We start from the raw sequence: 19799 nt of genomic DNA on the forward strand, positions 1-19799 counted from the left end.
AGCTCCTTTCAAAGAGAGGTTGACTCATTGCATCTCAATCGACCAGAACTAAAAATTGGTTCAGAGGATACCTGGTTCTGGTGCATCCATATAGACGGAACTGAAAAAAACAATAGCAACTTCTGATCTTCACAAAAAATATTGTGATGGGGTAAACGGCAAGGCTTTTATTTTGCCATTTGGTAAACGAACTTGTACAAACTTGCCTTGTATAAGCAGAAGCAAGTAAAGTAGGAACAAGAAAAGAAAGTCAAAATGAAGAGTAGACAGAAAATGGTACACACATCACTATCAGTATGTTCCAAAACAAATAATAATTTCTTAGTTTACCTCTTTGGTCCAAAAGGTTATTTCCTAGCAGTACTTAGTGGCTATCCTCTTTTTTGTCCAACTGTATTTGACAAGTTGCTGCCCTCCTATTTGCTTTGGTAGCAAAGTAAATGACCTTTGGAACCTCTCGGCGTTCCTTCCTCTGCTCAACATTCTTTCATTTTTATCTAAGCCCCTTGGTCATCTCAGTGTTTGTCAACATTTTCTTCCATTTAGTTGGTTCTTTATAAAGAAAGTGACAACATTACTTCCTGGAAGCTCCTCAAAACCTTAATTGGTGTACACGAGTCTTAGAAATAAAATGCCTTTGATAACCATTCAGTGTGAGTCTATCAACATTTCTGATTAAGTCTGATAGGGATTTCAATTCTTCTGACCATTTTACAGGAACACTAAAGTGAATTTCAGAACAATAGTGAGAGTTATTGAATTCTCTGTTAATCTAAACAACCCCACTCAAAATACTGTTAAGTACCCTCAAAGTACTGCAATGTTGCTAAAATTAAAATTTCCTGACTATCAATACTTACGGCCCGATTACGCTGCAGTAGGAGACTTTTCAAATTACATCGTTGGTTTCAAATCTGCGTTTACGTTGTGGGGATTATGATGCTAGTTTTCAGCAGGCTTTTCATGCTGGGCTTTCCTACTTGAAAAGCCTGTGGGAAAGAGACTTTGGGGACCCCTAGCAGGGCCACCTTGCCACAGCAGGCTCCGGTCACGGGACCCAATATAAAAAATAAACGAGCAGGCTGCTCCTATGCAGCTCCCTGTAGACGACCACCAGTGTGCTTGATATTTATTGCATGGGTCCCCCACACCGTCCCCAGGCCGCCCCCAGGGACACAACAACTGGCGACGAGGATGGTCTTCCCCACCCTCACCTCACAGGCCCGCATTGCAGGATCACGCCGCCCTTCAGCTGCTCGCCTGATCCAACCGGCGCAAGTCCTCTGACGACCGCAATGCACAGCACTGTCCTACCCATGCCTCCTGATGGCTGACATAACGGTGACCTCCTTCACTGTGTGGCCCTCCACCCATGCATCCAGCAACTTGTGCTCGCTGAGTCAATTTTTTGGCACCACCACCCAGGGCCTGCATGCCATGCTCCCCGCCTGGGCATCACACAGGTCTTCCTCCTCCATGCCTACCGAAGGGGCAGACAACTCTAGAGCTGAGACCTACCTCTAGGCAAAGCACTGTTCTTGGTGTTGGGCCCTCATCCTCCCAGTGATCATCTGGACCACATCTCATGACTCTTGATGACCGACATTGGGGTCAACACAGTACTTGTGTCTTCGCCTTCTGCAGCTACGTCCACCAGCAGCTCATGGACAAGGCGCTCATATAGTAACCTTATGGTCCCCTTGAGGGACAAATTTCCCACCAGACTTTGGCCCATGCACGCTGAGATGCCACACCTATGGCATCAAATGACCATCGAACCTTCATTATCTCTGGGGGCTCGTCTCAAGCCACAAAGAGGGCAACCTGTATTGATCACCTTGAAACATACTTTGCAGCAGTGGGGCTGGAAGTGGATGGACACCAGCCTATGCTCCTTCCTCTAGGCGGTACTAGAATACACAAACTGTAGGCAAAGCTGGCCTACCCTATACCTTTGCCATGCTCAAAGCCGCCTTGACAGCCCAATTCAAGCATCTAGCATTTCCTCCTTCGCCAAGCCCGGCAAAGGCCAGAAACCCAGTTGAAGAGCTCTAGGCCAGACTCCAGGAGCTTGCAAGCACTTGCACCCTGCCAGATGAGCATTATGATCATTTTGGGTTGCTCCCTCACTTTGGCTGGTTCCAAGAGCTGTCAAAGTCACGAAATGCATTGGACTAATTAAATGCTGGTTTATATGAAAAGCTATACAATATAAGCCTTTGAAAGAAACGAATGAGAAAAATAATGATGAATTAAAGAAATTTTTGAGACCAAACTATTGTGAAATTTATGGAATTCTGGCACACCAGAAGATTAATGAGTGGAGCGCCACGCCAGGGGATGCTTCTAGTGATAATTTGGAGTACAACTTGTGTATGCTTACTAAAGGACGCCGATGACAAGAGACGCCATCCAGGCGGCACCCTCGACCCATTACAGATACTTAAAACTCGCTATTAAAAGAAACGCTGTGCACCTTCCACTCTCACTCTGAAAGTTGCAGGAGGCCCACATGGAGGCAACACTTCAGCGCGCCATTAAGACTGATCCAATTAGGAAGGTCGCTGGGGGGCGTGGCTTGAAGCTGCACACTAGAGGAGCTCCTGGCTCAACAGCGGCTATAGCCTACTACCCAACCAAATATCCAGACCTGCACAGGTGCCCATAGCACCGCGGAGAGTACCGCAGCCCCATCAATCAACTGAGAGACTGACCTCCTGCTTTGAGCGTTGTGGAACCCAAAGGTGTAGGCGGAGAGGGATCGTACTGAAGCACGTGAGGCCCAGAGAGGAGAGGAGCGGGGCAGCAGTGTTGGGAGAGCCGCGCCCACAAACCAGGAAGTGTCACGGAGAGCTAAGATGGGCAGCTCAGCTGCCAGGTCTCATCTCCGCCTTAACGGGGTCATAGGGGCCCCACTACCCATGGAAGGATCAGAGGAGAAGTTGCGCTGCAGTCAGCAGCTGTTGCCCGGAAGATATGCGGCCCGGGGAAAAGGTTAGGCTGCATTGACATGCCCGCGACCAGATTAGCCGGAGCTGTTGTGCAGAGAGACGGCAGGCAGTAACGTAACAACAGCTGCAAAACCCAAGCTACTTGTAGGACAGAAGGGGTTGGGAAGCGGCCCCAGACCTTGGCGGCAACAGGGGGTGAGGTCGAGACTGCGCACTCGGCGGGCCCGACCTGCCCTGAGGTTAGAAGGGTACGGCTGACTGATCCGAGCTCATGGGCCAGCAGCATTTGGGGGAGTGAATCAGAGGCAAAAAGAGACCAGGGAGAGACTGGGCCTACACAGTGTTGGTGCGGGGGGTCTGACTCCTGACTGCAATGCGTCCCTGGAGCTCTGGGCCTTCCTCCCTAAAGAGGACTTTGAGACTGCTGGTCGGTGTAGGAGAAAGGCCTTAGTAGTGCCAGAAATGAGGAAGGGAATGTTGGGGGCCTAGACAGAGAAGTAGGCCTACGTGTAAGGAGAGGCAGAGGAGCCCCAGAACATAGTCTGCATACCACTCGAGAGAGGCCAGCAGTCTGGGATAAGGGCAACAGAGGGGAAAAACTAGGTGCACTGCACCGTAATTTCCGGCCCGCCACCGGTCCCTGACTCAGAAAAGAGATGGTGAAACCGAAGGCCCTTCACACGAGCAAGCAAATAAGATGGACAAATATGCAGTCACAAAACACTCCATAGAGGTCCCGGACCGTCAGCCAGAGGAGGCAGGAGCGACAGAGCCTTCACTGTCAGCTATTATGGCTGCCATCACAGACCTAAAAGGTACTATTGATCCGTAAATAGACACTGTCACTATAGAGGTCAATCTTTTAAGGGCAGATTTCTACAAAATATCCGAAAAAGTAACCAACGCGGAAGAGAACATAACACAGTTACAACATGCCACCCAAAAATTAGACAAACAAGTCCAGCACCTCAAGCAATAACAAGGAGCCATGGTGACACAGCTGGAGGACCAGGACCGGCGGGCATGCCAGAACCATATACGCATGGTGGGCGTCCCAGAGGGAGCAGAGGGTCCTAGTGTTGATTTATTTTTGGAAGACCTCAGGAATGGATCAATGCTATCACAGCGCTAAACTGCCCTCCTACCATTGTGGACTCTGCTAAATCCCTGGGAATAACCCTAGACGGTAGCTTGAACATGCGTGGCCATATCAATTTGATGGCAAAAACCGCAAGATTTCACCTGCGTTACCTAAGAAACCTGAAACCCTTACTCGACATTCCCTGACGTAAAAATGGCAATCCAGGCACTAGTCATCTCCAGACTAGAATATGGATGCTCTACTCTTGCAGGTCTACCCAAGAGCTCTCTGGCCCCACTGAAAGCCTGCCTCAATGCCGCCGCCAGACTCCTAACCGGTTCAAAGAAATTCGACCACATCTCTCCCCACCTCAAAGCTATGAACTGGCTTCCTCTCGAGGCCAAAATCCAACTTAAGCTGGCCTGCATTACTCACATGGCTCTATACTCCAATTCCCCTGCATTTCTCGCCCAGAAACTCGTGATATACAGAGGAGCCAGAAACTCCCGGTCTGCCAGAGACATTTTGCTCCAACTAGCTCGCTTGTGGAAAAAAAACTATAATCAGGCCTTCTCTGGGGCCACTCCAAGAATATGGAACTCCCTCCCGCCCACCATCAAAAGTCTTTTGTCTTTTGCACGATTTAAAAAGGAGACCAACATTTTCCTAATGGGCAATTTCCTCACCTAATGATCGCATTACAATCACTTGAGCGACCTTGTTCCACCCACAATTACGGCTTTATCCATGGCTTTTCCGGATGATACCTTCCCGGCCCTTCTGGGCATCCCACCCGGGAGTTTAGACTGCTTATTTTCTTGTATAATGAATCTACCTGTTTTTTCTTAAATGTATCCAGGATTTGAGATTCTTTGTTTTTCTGGTATATTGTATCTACCCCTTTGTATCCCAATGATATCCTCCACTCCTAAGTCTTTTGTATACCACCCGTCAATACTGTAAAGCGCTCTGATACCCTCACGGGTCTGGTTTGTGCCCTATAAAACGTTAAAATAAATAAACCATCTACGCCCTAAGCGCCTGTCGAACTTCTTCTCTAATGAACAGGCACACAGGGGCCCTATCCCAAAACCAGGAGCCCTGTCCCGATTGATAATTGCCAGGATTCTCAATTATTGAGATAAGAATGCCATACTCTAGGCAGCATGGACTCACGGAGATCTCAACTCCGAAAATGCTACGATCTGCTTCTTCCCCGATTTTACCTTACAGGTACAAAGACTGCGCCAGAACTTTGAAGCGGTGAAGAGAGCTAGAAGGATGGCGATTGGTAAAGCATAAGTCACAGAGAGATGGTAGACAGCGGGGAGCGGGGCTCTGGGGGGAGTCAGCGGGGGAATCATGAAAATATAAGGGGCCGGCCTGCGCCAGTTTGGAAGTACCCTTTTGGGGAACAAGGTCGGGATGAGGATAGACTACAAAACATTAACTTTACTCCTACTGGTTTGGTGAGATGGACCCAGGGGTGGCGAAAGCAGGAGGATTCTGTGGACCAGACATCGTGCAGGGGAAAGGTAAATGTGGCTAGAGATGGGCTATGCTTATTTCGAAAATATGGGCCGCCAGAAGGCTCCAGCCTACCCTAGTGTAAAGCATGGTTAATATGGGGCACAGGCGCTCTGCACGTTGGGGTTGTGGGTGGTTTTAGGTTTTAGCAGGGTAGCAGGGAGGGGGGTACTTTTCAAGGGGATAGTATATGGTCAAGTTCGACTGTTTTGCAATGTTTGTGTTACTTGTTTGATCAGGCACTCTCAAAATTGTCCTAACCAATATACTAGAGTCACGAAGTAAGGGGATGGAAGGAGCTTCCTTCCCAAAGGCACACACAGCCACTTTTAGGTTGACAAATGGGGCCCGACCCCCTGATCTGGTCAGCCTGACCATAATCTCACAAGTACAGCTCCAATATTGCACTGAAAATTTTGACATGAAATGTCAATGGTCTGGGCAGCAAGGTTAAACGCACACTAGTACTACAATACCTACAAAGGCACGTGTTTTGCTCCAGGAGGCCCACCTGAGGGGGAACCAATGTAAAGCTCTGGCTAGGAATGGATACGAACTCCTAGCATATGCGAGGTATACATCGTGGTCTAGACGAGTTGGGATATTAATGAAATCATCTATTCACTTCATTCCGGGTAGGAACTGGTGTGACAGTTTGAGAGGCAACATAGCGCTGACTGGTACATGGGAAGGAAGAACGTTAATGTAGTAAGAGAAAGGAGTTCTCCCTGTTAGTTGTAGGCCCGGAGGAGGGAGATAAAAGTGAACAAAGCGTAAACAAAACCTCTTAGAAGACCTATATTGCTTTTATAAAGGGAATAAATCCAACAAATATTGTCATATACAAGGATGCTATAGATAGGAGCCAAGACTTTTAGATATTACAAAACCATTATTTTATTTACCTTTTCTTTTGTATTTTTTTATCATTTTACTTTAAAAAAAAATTTTTTACACATATGCATTTTATCATATAACATTACATACAAAAATTCATAAATGATCCAAAAACATATAATTGATTGCTCACAGTGCAATTAGATAAAGTGCAATTAGAGAAAAAAGATTTGCCCCTATTACTAACACATCTTACTAACAAACAGTCTATCACACATACCAGTCATACAACCACATTCATAATTGCTAAAAGAGAAACATGCAAACAAACTGAATTGAATGGAATAATAACCCAAAGGTGCAAATGGTGGTTCACTTTCCACAGTTGGTATATAAATGGGGGATTCCACCGATTTAAGCGATGATCTGTGTGGTATTGACCAATCTTAGTTGCATTGTCCAGATCTTATTGGGATGTACGGCCTACGTACGTTTCGGTGAAACAATCACCTTCCTCAGGGCCAAGATGGTAAAACAAACAATCAGTGAATACGGTTTAAAAGGAGGAGGGGGCAATAAGTGTTTTCTTTTCTATTGCAATACACATGTATGTATAGAAGAAGAATTATTAGGGATCCTCTCTTGCTGCTACAGATGGTATCTGCTATGGCACATGGGACGATATGTGAAGTTACTCCTTGAAGTGTTTATAATCTTGATAGTATCAATATATGATAAGGAAAACCGATATGCATGAGTATGAAATCCTCATGGGGTTCTGGTCTTGTATTTGAAATATGTCGTTTATCAGGAGATAGTAGATTGAAAATGTTGCACTCCACTTATAGGTGTGAAGACAATGGCCGTAGCAGGGGGTCCCAGATAAGTTCGCGCAGCACGTTAAACCTTTGCTTAGGGTATGCTCCTCCAAAACTTCATAAAGACACTTCTACGGACACTGGGTGCTAATCTGCTTGAACTTGCCTTGGGTACGCTGGTCTTGGGAGGGGTACAAAAGGGGGTGGTAATGACGGAGCATCTGAACCAATCAAATACTCAAACCCAGTCAAAAGATCTGGGTTTAATCCATCACCGTTCTTTAGCCCACTCTGCCACCCCAGTTCAGACATGGCTATATGCAAATCAGTCCACATCACTGGAGTCAAGCTATCCAGGCTGAAGAAGGCTGATAGCCAGAAACCGGTCCTTGGATGCTTGATTCCGGTCTAGGAAAGACATGGCTTGGTAGTTCGGGCTGGACTGTTCCCATGAGGCACAGGGTCAAGGCTGATTTGCATATAGCCAGTGTCTGACCTAGGCTGGTGTGGAGTGCAAAAAAACGATGGATTTAAGTCCAGATCTTTGTACTGGGTTGAATGTAAGACATTGTTCTGCATTCTGTCCATCAACTGTGTTTTTTGCAATTTTCAACCCGAGTGGGCTGGGTATGCTCAGACGTGAGTCCCAGGCTCTCCACATCACTGGAGTCAAGCTATCCAGGCTGAAGAAGGCTGATAGCCAGAAACCGGTCCTTGGATGCTTGATTCCGGTCTAGGAAAGACATGGCTTGGTAGTTCGGGCTGGACTGTTCCCATGAGGCACAGGGTCAAGGCTGATTTGCATATAGCCAGTGTCTGACCTAGGGTGGTGTGGAGTGCAAAAAAACGATGGATTTAAGCCCAGATCTTTGTACTGGGGTGAATGTAAGACATTGTTCTGCATTCTGTCCATCAACTGTGTTTTTTGCAACGGTCTTGGGAGGGGACATTAATGCAGTTATGGATCCGGAGATTGATAGGTTATCAGGGGCCTGGGGGGTAACTGGTAGGGAGCCACTAGAGGGCTTTGTAGAAGGGATGGGTCTGATAGACCTATGGCGCGCCCATAAACCGTCAGACCGTCAGTATACACATGCCTCAGCCACACACAGCAGCTATTCCCGGTTGGGCTACATCTTTAAGTTCAGGGTACAAGCAGGATCATTCCGGGGCACAACCCATAAGGCATGAGGTACCTCGGACCATTCCCCGCTTGAGGCACAGATTCAGGGGCCGGTGAGAAATGCCCCAGAGGCTTGATCCCTGGTATTTCAGAAACAAACAGTTTGTCTAAAAGATCAAGAAACGTACTACACAAAACACTGAAGGTTCAGTGGAATCGGTTAGTACCATGTGGGAGCCATACAAAACAGTGATCAGGGGTATGTCCAGGCACAAATAGGCATACAAAATAAAGAACAGACTAGAGAGTTGGAGGGGCTAGCGAGAGAGATTGGTCAATTGGAGTCAAAAACTTTAGCAGGGTGGGACCTGGACTCCTCCCTGATGCGGCGGCTCCGGCTCAAGCAACAAGAATTAAGAGACCTGGCAGAGCAAACGACACACGCACAAGCGATAGTAATCCAGAGAAAGCTCTATGATGTAGTTGATACGATATCAACAAAATGATAGCCTGGTTGGAGCAAAGTGACAGTTAATGAAGCTGGGTTCTTGAGATACATTCCCAAGAGGGCGAAGTGCACCGTACAGGCAGAGATATAACGGAGACATGCACCACATACTACGAATCCCTATACGCCGCCTCCTCAATGTGTTCTGCAGCGGACTGTGCTGACCTACTGCGGGTGATTAATCCCCCTACCCTAACGGCAGAGGACAAAACTGATTTAGACCAAGCTTTCTCAGTGGAGGAAATAGGGAGCGCTCTCACTGAACTGCAATTAGGGAAAGCAGCAGGCCCCAATGGACTCCCGTTGGTGCTCTATAAGAGCACATTAGGTAAAATCGCCCGCACCTACTCAACATGTGTTCAATAGTCTAAGAAAGTGGGAAAACTACCCCGGGACCAGTATCTGGTCACTATAGTTGTGATACTCAAAAAGGGTAAACCCCCCAACGACTGCAGTTCATACAGACCGATATCATTGTTGAATAGGCCAAGGCGCTGGCAGCCCGACTCCGAACTGTGATCTCCAAACTGATCCCCCTGGACCAGTTGAGATTTATGGCCCATAGGCGCATGCAGCTCAATCTAAGAAGATTATATGGAGTGCTACACATGATGAGAGCGAAACAGACTGGGAAGGCATTGTTATTTTCTCTTGACCCGCAAACGGCATTCGACAGCATTGAATGGCCGTTCATGTTCGCAACCCTATCTAAAAAGATTATAGGAAGTGCTACACATGATGAGAGCGAAACAGACTGGGGAGGCATTGTTACTTTCTCTTGACGAGCTAATGGCATTCGACAGCATTGAATGGCCGTTCATGTTCGCAACCCTGCACAGATTGAGTTTCAGACCGAGTTTCTGTTCAGGGGTTAAGCTCCTATTACAAGACCCGCAGGCTAGGGTAAGAGTTAACTGAGTGGTATCTCGTTAATTTCCTCTCAGAATGGGCACAAGGCAGGGCTGCCCACTTTCGCCAATGATATTTGCCCTAGCCCTAGAGCCATTTGCAGCCTGGATCCGCAACGACCCAATACTATCTGATATACATGGAGGGGGCGACTAGGAGAACCGTATATCTCTGTATGCAGAAGATATCCTTCTATATCTAGTTAACCCTGATAGGTCGGTGCACAGGGTGCTTCATATATTCTAACTATTCAGCAGTTATTCTATATACACAATAAACTGCAACAAGTATCTCCTCTTCCTCTTGACAGGAGGAATCCCCCCGAGATTGGCAGGGAATACCCCACTAATTGTTCAAATTAATTTTACATACCTGGGCATTCAGATATCCATGAGAGATGAAGACTTCCTATTACATAACTTTTACCCGCAGGTAGAGTGACGTGGCATATTGGAGAAAACTACCAGATAGGCATGGCGGTCATATTCAAAATGATGTCTATGCCTCAGCTACTGTATGTATTACAGAACATCTCATACAAAATACCTATGACTGTATTTCAAACTATTGATAGTGAATTGCGAAAACTCTTATCGGACAGAAGTAGTTCCAGAATCACTCTGCGTACCCTTCAGAGGGGCGTGTACGAGGGAGGGCTAGCAGTCCAAGATATTCGAAAGTACTATTGGGCCTTACAATTGATCATAATTATTGATTGGGTGTTCACTGATCGCAATGATCTGGCCGTCCGAGTAGATCATTTGTTGATGGGAGATAGGGGCTATCCAGCAGCACTTTTCCATAGATGCAGTGAACAACAGCTCCCATTCCTCACGCAAACAGTGGTGTTAGCCTGGCATGAAACAACCAAAGACTTGGGTTGGGAAGGGAAGCAGATCGGGACTCCACTGTGGGATAGTGATCAGTTAAGGGAGGTGAGGACTTTGAAGGAATTTAAAAAGTCTGGGAAATTTCTGGAGGGGACAGGCACTGATAACCTTTGAGAATCTGAGATTTGAATATGAAATGGCAGACACAGAAATGTTTAAATATTTACAGTTGGACCATGTCCTGCGCAAACATCTTATGGAAGTGGAATCACTGCCAGGATACTCACCCGTGGAAGGCAGATTGCTAATAACAGGGGCCACCTCCCTAACTTATAAGAACATTATGTACAATTCACCAACTCCGATAGACTCTTTGAGGGAGGCATGGGAGACAGACCTACAACTCTAGGAAGAGGATGATTGGAAGGAGGCGTGCAGAGTACTCGAGAAGTAGCTGAAAGGGCCCGATTTCAACTCATTCAGCTATGCATCTTTCATAGGTCCTACACCTCAAGACCCCTTATGCATTGGTTGGGCCAATGTGTATCCCGATACTGTGCGAGGGAGTGTGGTGAAATAGGTTCCTTCTTTCCTATTATTTGGGAGTGTAGTTACATACACAACTACTGGAGGGGAGGGAGGTAGCACAAGTCATATCTGACGTCATTGGGTTGGAGATCCCAGTGGAGCCACATTGGCTCCTACTTTGTGTGACATGTGTGGCAAAAGGGCCAAAATACATAACAACTTGGCTCAATGTGGCAGCAGTAGTTGCAAAACAGAACATAGTTAAGGCGTGGGGGGCGAGCCGTCCACCCGAACTGTCTGAATGGGAGGATGATTTGGACTGGTGCTGGGGTGCAGAGAAGGTAGTATACTAGGCCAGAGGATGCCCACACAAATGGGATAAGATCTGGGGTGGGTGGAGGGCATACAGGGGCCACTGGCATGAAGAGAGTTGGGATGATGGGGAAGAGATTACAGCAATGTCTGAAAGGTTTCGCTACCAGCAGATACAACCGAGATGGGCCAAGTGTGGGGGAGGGTGGAGGTTGAAATTCATGATATCTACAGGCTAAAATGCGCGTAATGCACCCATGTTCTGATTGTGCTTTTAAATGTGTTCTGAGCTGATAATAAAAAGATTTTATATAAAAAAAGAAGGTTGCTAGGGCCACATTGCCGCGCAGTAAACGTGACCGCCCAAAGATGCCTCAAACCAACACATTGTGCAGTTGGTGTGGCTGTGCCAAGTCACATTCAGGAGAATGCCTGGCAAAATGCAAGAAATGCTCCATGTATGGAAAGATGAACCATTACGCCAAGGTTTGCCGCTCAACACACCTGCCGAAAGGGCCCAAGAAAAAAGCAACCAACTGTGTAGAATGAGTCCGTATTCGCAAACAGCAACGAAGTGCAGGATGATGCCTCTGATGAGACTGTTCATGTCATACATGCAGTTGAACCGACTCTGAGCCTCACCCACCATGCCCCCTGCTGCTAGGTCACAATAGAAGTACAGACACTCATGGCCCTCGTCGATCAACTTACTGCCCCTAGTTCTCCACCAGAAGATGCCCTCTTTGCCGGCACTCAGCCCTACCACCACTAGAGTGTATGATTTTGGCGCCACTACATGTCTCCCTCTTGCCGGCGTCTTCATCACTAAGATCAGACATGAAGGACAGTCCCTAACGGCAAAGGCATACATCACCAGAGGCTGGTCTTACATGCTCATCGGTTGCCGGGTGGCTGAACACCTGGCTAGTCTAGTTTGCCTTTGGGATACATACAAGCGTAGTGGGCTTTCTCCTCAGAGAGTTCAAACACATCTTCCAAGGCATTGGTTGCCTAAAAGACCAAGTAGTCCACCTGCAATCGTTCAGTACAACCCATCACCCTGCACCACTGCCGGGTGACATTTCATCTTTGGCAAAAGTAGAGACCGAATTACAGAAACTAGAGGCGGCGTACATTATTGAGAGAGTGGAGGGACCGACGCCTTGGGTCTCACCTATCGTGGTTGCTCGCAAACCTAAACAACCTGGAGAAGTAAGACTATGTGTTGACATGAGGCTTCGTAACACAGCCATAAAGAGGGAAAGACTCATAACCCCGAACATGGACATCGTAGGGGAACTCCCCGGCTCCTGCCGGTTCTCAAAGATGGACCTGAGGTCCGGTGCCATCATATTCTCCTAGCACCCAAGTCCCAGAATGTGACAACATTCTCCGCACACCTTGTTTTGAGGCGATACAAGCATCTCAATTTCTGTATCTCCAGCGCCGCCGAGGTGTTTTTAAGATATTATCAAGGGAGTGCTGGATGGTTTTCGGGGAGTCTTAAACGTCAGTGACAACATTCTAGTCCATGCACCCGCACTGGAGGAACACTTTCACAGAGTAAGTATGGTGTTCAAAAGCCTCCAAGACAGCTGGCTCACCCTGTACAAGGAAAAATATGAGTTCCTCAAGGAGGAGATATATTTCTTTGGCTACTGCTTCTCTGCCAAAGGAGTTGCCCTCTGACCTGGTCAAAGTCAGCGACATTCATTCGGCACCAGCACTGACCACAGTCACTGTTGTCAGAGGCCATGGTCATCTATTGCCGCCGTTTCATGCCGAACCTCACCCAACTCACCGGTCCGCTGCGGGACCTCACGAAGGCATTGACCCCATGGCACTTGGGGACCAAAATAAGAGCTATATTTTCAAGACACCAAGCAGGCACTGTCAGAGAACACCATGCTTCCCTATTTTGATCCAAACAAAGACACCCAGCTGGCATTAGACGCCAGCCCTACTGGCCCGGGAGCAGTTTTGTCTGAAAAACAGCAATGCGTGGAGTGGGCCCCCATCGTATACGCCAGCCGCATGTTGACCCCTACCGAGCCCATATGGAATAAGAGGCCCTTTCGATCCATTGGGGTTGTCGAAATTTTCACATTCACCTATAAATAGCCACCGATTCACAGCCAGCACTGATCACAAACCACTGATCCGCTGTTTAAGGGACAGAAATTGAGAAATGGATACTCCAGATATAAGAATACCACTTCTCAGTGGGGTATTGACCCAGCACCCATAACCCCGCCAACTACCTTTCGAGACACCGATGACCAACCACACCTCATGAAGAGCAGGAAGCTATTGATGCGGAGGAATATTAAGGATGGTTGTGGAACATTTGCGACCAATTCATAAATCCTTAACCTATTTCATAGAGGCCACAAAAACGGGCTACTGCATCCAGCAGGCCTTAGCAGTGACCCGGTCAGGATAGTGGAATGCCATCACCACAGAACTATTCCAGAACAAGATGAAAACCCAGAGTACGTTAATCTCCCTGCATATCGTACAAGATGATCTCAATGCCAAGGCAGATGGGTGTCTGCTAAGATGGCCAGCTCATTGTACCTGCCAGCCGCTGCCTAACCCAACGGATGGTGGACCTTGCCCACGGGTTCCACCAAGGGGACATCAACACTAAAACAGGCTGCACTACAAATTGTGGTTTCCTGGTCGGGACGATCAAGTTGAACACACAGTCAGACAATGGGACTATGCCAAGCCACTGGAAGGCCGGACTCTTCGCCACCTATTGTCACTGAACAGATTCCAGACGTTCTGTGGCACCGTGCCAGTGCAGACTTCGGCAGCCCCCAGTGCAGGAATTTGTTAGTCGTCATAGATGATTTCTTCAAATACCCAGAGGTGGAGATTGTAATGTCAACCTCTGTGGGAGAGACTATTCCAAAACTGTAGAACATCATGACCACATAAGGGAACTCTGTACTGATAATGGGCCCTCTTCAATGGTCAGGGCCACGCCAACTGTCTTCTGTCCGAAGGACCAAGCACTGCAAGATCACCCCTTGTTGGCCTCAAGCTAATGGAGAGGTCGAGAGATTCATGAGGACTATCACCAAAACAATCCATATAGCACAGACGGAGCAGCAGTGCATCGTTTTGGATGAAGGGTCGGGAATCCAACCCCACATCATCCGAAATAGGAAAAAGACCTCGGATCCAAGCAGCCAAGCACACTCCTGACAAGAACAGAACCGCTGCATGTTACAGCGCAGGTGAGCCAAGACTCCAAGTATTAGCGTTGGGACTGGGTGCTGACGAGAGATAGGCACCCAGAGAGCAAGTTCAGACTCCCTTTCTAACGTCACCCATGATGAGTTCTGAGGATCCATGGGACCAGAGGTCGAATGTTTCTTGTTTCAAATGGTACTATGGATACCCTGGGGAGCAACCAAGAGACAGGAACTTTCACCCAGCAGGTGAGCATTTGGCTGGAAACCCTGATGACCCCGAAAAAGAAGCTGATCCATTTGTTCTTTGTCTTGAATGCCCAGCACCCCAAAAGCGCCCCTGGCAGATCCTGAACCCACAACGCAGGCCACCCAGCCGCCGGCAGAAGGAGGCACTTGAGGACCCCGCCCCAGTGCAAGGTGGACATGACAGCGGCCTGCTCTGGTACAATATACGGAGGAACCCCACTCCATCCCAGTATTTAAAAGACTATGTGATATATAGGAGACCAGGCCCAAGCTGCTACCACCCAAGACCGACAGTATCCTTTAGCCTGAACTGGCAGTGGCTTTTTGTTTGTCATTGTGCTCCTCCCGGGGATGTCTTTAACGTTTTTCCAGGTTTCAATTTAGTGTTCCGTTTTTGTTTACTGGGGTAAAGGAGGAATGTAATATTGGAGGCCGAGGTGTGGTGTTCCAAACGCCCTGGCCTCAGGTACATTTGGTATGTTCTGAGGGTCACAGGATCCGAGTTAAAAATTAAACAAGCGGAACCACAACCAGCTGTTCCGCACCAGATGACAACCAGTGTGCCGGCAATTTATTCATATTGCTGCTTATGTCGCTACTATAGGTGAATCCCAAATGTACTCACCCATTCATGTCGTCTAACAGATGCAGACAATATAGTGGCCTCAGAGAGGCATGAAAACAGGAAGCAGTGGAATCAAGCAGCACCGGGAACTCTGCTTAATGTTTTAGCAGAAGCAGAGCTAACAAATGACTCCATTCTTCTGGGCGCAGGTATGTATATTTGTGTGATCGGCACATAGTATAAAAGTGGGTCTTCGACAGGATCCCACTGTCACAAATCATTCCAATTTTTAGTCATTAAAAATAATTGAAGACTGTAAAATACAGTGATTCGCCAATATGTATAACACAATATAGCCACCACCGGTCTTCACCTTCTCCAGTTCAGTCTGTAAACTAGTAATATTTCTTTCAGCATCTCTGTAGTTGTTTATTGTCTGTTATTTTATGTTGCCAGTGTACTTTTTCCATTCTTCTATGATAAGATGTACATTTTGGGGTCAGGGGTAAGCTTAGGGTAAAGCTTGGGCATAGAGATATTGTGATGGTAAGGGATGTGTTTAGGGATAGAGTTTGAGCTAGTAAACAGGAAAATAATCTAGCGTAAGGAAATGTTTGAAGCCTAGATTCTGAAAACTGTTTGCAAAGCAATGACAAATTACAGATTCCCGTGTAGGATGGTAAGGCATTTGCAAAAGGTAAGGGTTTGTGAATGTTAAAAAAAAAATCTTTTTTAAATGTAGTCCCTTTTTTAGGTTTCGCCTGAGCCAGTGCGCGTGCGCTGCTCTGCGAGACATTTAGTAAGGACTTTAAACTTTGGAACAAATGCTTGTGCGTGTGCTTTTGTTTTCTTTAGCCATTATTGGCCTTTGCCTGCATCTTTCTAAGAAAGACAGCACGCAATTGGCCAAAGGCAGGTGCATGTCCCACCTTCTCTCTGCCCTGGCCAAGGGGCCACGGGAGCGAGCACGGCATTCCTCCCTTGTCATGGCTCATTAAGCACAGGGTGCACTTTCAGCTCCAAACACGGTTGCTTTCACTTTCGCGTACCGCGCTTGTTTTATTTATTTATTTACTAGAGCGCCTTACTGCCTTTCTGCACAGAACACCCCTCCCATCTCTCAAACATCAGCCAGATCAATGCTGTGGCTTGTTTCTAATATTCGGCCTCTATCTGCTCTCCCATGTGCACCCTTCGAGATCCTCCTCTCCTTCTGCATTCTGCCAGCACCCTCCTACCCAATAGTCGTCCACCACTACGTCCACCACCTTCAGCACCACGTCACCACGTTCAACACAACCCCCACCACCACTTTCACCACCACCACCATGTCCACCACCACGTCCACTACCACCACCATGTCCACCACCATCACCACATCCACCAGCACATCCACCACCACCACGTCCACCACGTCCACCACCACCACGTCTACCACCACCACCACGTCCACCACCACATCCACCACCACCAGCACGTCCACCACCACCACGTATACCACCACCATGTCCACCATCATGTCCACCACCACAACGTCTACCTCCACGTCCACCACCACCACGTCCACCCCCACCATGTTCACGTCCACCACCACGTCTACCACCACCACCACCGTGACGGGTAAAGTGTCACTGGAGGGCAGGGGTAATAGGAGTGTTGACGCCGGCTGTACATGGGACATTTAAGGATGCATTGGGCGCGAGAAGACGGGAATAGGGGCTAGAAGTATTACACCAGACCCAAGATACATTTTGAAGAGGCGCATTGTCACAGTAAAAGCACTCGCAGCATCTCTACCTCACAGTGGCATACCTGCATGAGCCACTCACTCAAAACAAGCATTGGCATAGCCAATAGGTCTCGCCTTTGGGACCTTATAAGTGTTTAGCCATGCAACACTTGATATTGTTGCACCAAGGATATGGTGCTGGATAACTAAACACTTATAAGGTCCCAACGGCGAGTCCTATTGGCTATGCCAATGCTTGTCCTTTAAAGACATCCGAACTTTCAAAGCTGCTTGGAGATTAAACATATGTGCAAAAAGTAGAAGGCATTGGCCCTATTTTGGAGCCACTCTAGGAAGATTTCATTTAAGGAGTGCTGAGTCTGGTGCTAGGACTTAGAAGGCATTGCTGGTTAATATACAAATTGCCAACCTTTCATAGTTTTTACCCTCAATCAAACAGGTAGTGGCCTAAATGACATGCCCCCATTTGTTGAGCGAGGCAATCAGGGCTTTAGAAATCAGAGGCTAGTCCATTCCTTGTATGAATGACATGCAAGGCATCGATAGTGAAGGAGAACCACTGTTTGCAACAATCTAAGCATGTCACACTTACATCGACCCTACAGTGTGGTTGGTCAGGAATCTTATTATGCTAGTCACCTCCTTTAAAGGGTATGACAGGTGGATACGGCAGCAAAAGGCAGAATCATTATGTGATAGATCAACCCTAATGAACGCATACTACTGTAATTTTTGTTGTTGTGGGTATGTGTTATTATGCATTCAGTGCAGTTGTTACTGCCTATACCAGAGGCCTTCAAAATTTGTTGCCCTAAGTCCTCCTAAGTATACTGTTTTGAAGTTGAGCCCCCGCCTCAGAAATTTTATGGGAAGGATTGGGGCAGGGAGAGGGACAAGGCTGAGTGCATGGGAGGTTGCGACGATTATGAGATCACTTCAGGGGTACTTTTTCTGTAGCTCATAATCCACACTAAGGGGACGATTCCGATCTCGGTCGGAAGGGCACCGAATCGGGTTTGGCATCAGCGGATCTGATTCGGAGGCTGAATTTCTGTCTGGTTCGTGAACGGGTCCGGACGACGTAGTACGATGCGAAGAAGCGCGGAATCTCCTTCCAAATCGTTTCCGGGTCCGAACCGATCTGTACGTCTCAGCCGTAAGCTAACCGTGGCTCGGAATGGAGGCGAATTCTGACCGAGCCAGTACGATGCTGGATTCAGACAGCCGGATCGAGTCGGAGCGTCCAGCTCGATATTTCTCGCCGGAGATTGACTTTGGGGGTCCGCGCCGGACCCCCAGTTACCCGCAGCCTTACGACTCGGACACAGGGGGAGACACATGGGTCTCCCCAACACAGGCATGTACGGTGCGGATGGCACCAACGCATACACACTATAGGGGGTGCACTTGTCCGCGACATACCCATTCAGTCAATGGGAGCCCATGTACGCGTTGTACGACCTTCTCCCATTGACTGCTATGGGAGTTCGACCGAATCGAGTCCGACAGCATACGGCCGCTTCGTACTTGCTCAGTCGGACTGCAGGAGTCCGCTTCGGACGGAAATCACCCCGGATCTGGCTCGGTCGAAGTGCTTTCCGACTGAGATCAGAATCGGCCCCTAAATGTGAGACTTATAAAACATCATTTGTATCAAACTAAAACAGTAATTAAACCCAAAATACTGCTCCTCATAATATTGATTTTGTGAGCCTCTCGTATTCCTGGGGCAACTGCACCTGCTTCTCTAACAATAATTTCAACACAGCAGGCTATCTCCTCTGTCTCTTTCACCCACCCCATCATGCTTGATCATCACCCAAATCTTGAAACCAGCTCTCTGTCCCTTTCAGAAAAAAAAGAGGTCCCACATGTTCAGCAAAGATGCCTATGGCCCTAATGCTAGAAAGGAAAAACAAGCCCCCATGCACCTTTTTTAAAGTGAGACACTTATAATTGTGATACAGAAGGCCCCTCAGAACCCTGGTCCCGATGCAGCTGCACCTTCTTCACTAAAGATAGCAACTGCCTTAATGTTTCCACTGCCCTTTGTTAAAAACATAGGCTTCCATCTTGCCACGAGGGGCGGCTCTTCCACTAGGGCGGAGGAGTGTTGCCCCACTGCTTTCTTGAAGTGCGAGAAGCAGAAATATTAAATGGTAATAACTACCATTTTATGTGTCTGCTTCTCGCACTGTGAGAAAGCAGAAGGGTTTGGTTGCGGGTGTGCAGGTGGGCGGGGCTGCTCTGCGAGCAGGGCTGGGCAGGGGTGGAGTGGAACAGAGGAGGATGGCAGTATTGTGGAGGAAAATCTTAATTTTCATTGTGTTTGATGCCAGAGCTGGGATTTCCTTCTGCGTGTACATGACTGGTTCGGTCAGCTCTATGAGGCCGACCAAACCAGTCATGCACACTCTGTCCTTCTCCATGTAGGCTGCAATGCAGCCTACATGAAGAACATGGCCGGGCCATAAACCCATGGCTGGGCCGCGTCGCGACCAATCACAACATGGCTTGCAGCGTTGTGATTGGCTTAGGCGTGGGAGCCTGGCTGCCTGCTTTCTGTTTCTGCTGATTTGCGTATGGCCATGTCTGAACTGGGGTGGCAGAG

At 47.9% G+C, this 19799-nt stretch overlaps 1 protein-coding gene across 1 annotated transcript in view; it reads left to right on the top strand.

Moving 5' to 3' along the window:
* LOC147698452 (serine/threonine-protein kinase Nek5-like) overlaps positions 1-19799 on the top strand; it is a 396064-nt gene that overhangs the window by 357034 nt on the left and 19231 nt on the right. The window contains exon 3 of the mRNA XM_086935037.1: positions 15519-15647. Within this exon, the coding sequence (XP_086791163.1) occupies positions 15519-15647 (129 nt within the window). The remainder of the gene's footprint in view (positions 1-15518; positions 15648-19799) is intronic.

This window comes from Lissotriton vulgaris, chromosome 8, assembly GCF_964263255.1.
Source record: "Lissotriton vulgaris chromosome 8, aLisVul1.2, whole genome shotgun sequence".
Taxonomy (NCBI): Eukaryota; Metazoa; Chordata; class Amphibia; order Caudata; family Salamandridae; genus Lissotriton; species Lissotriton vulgaris.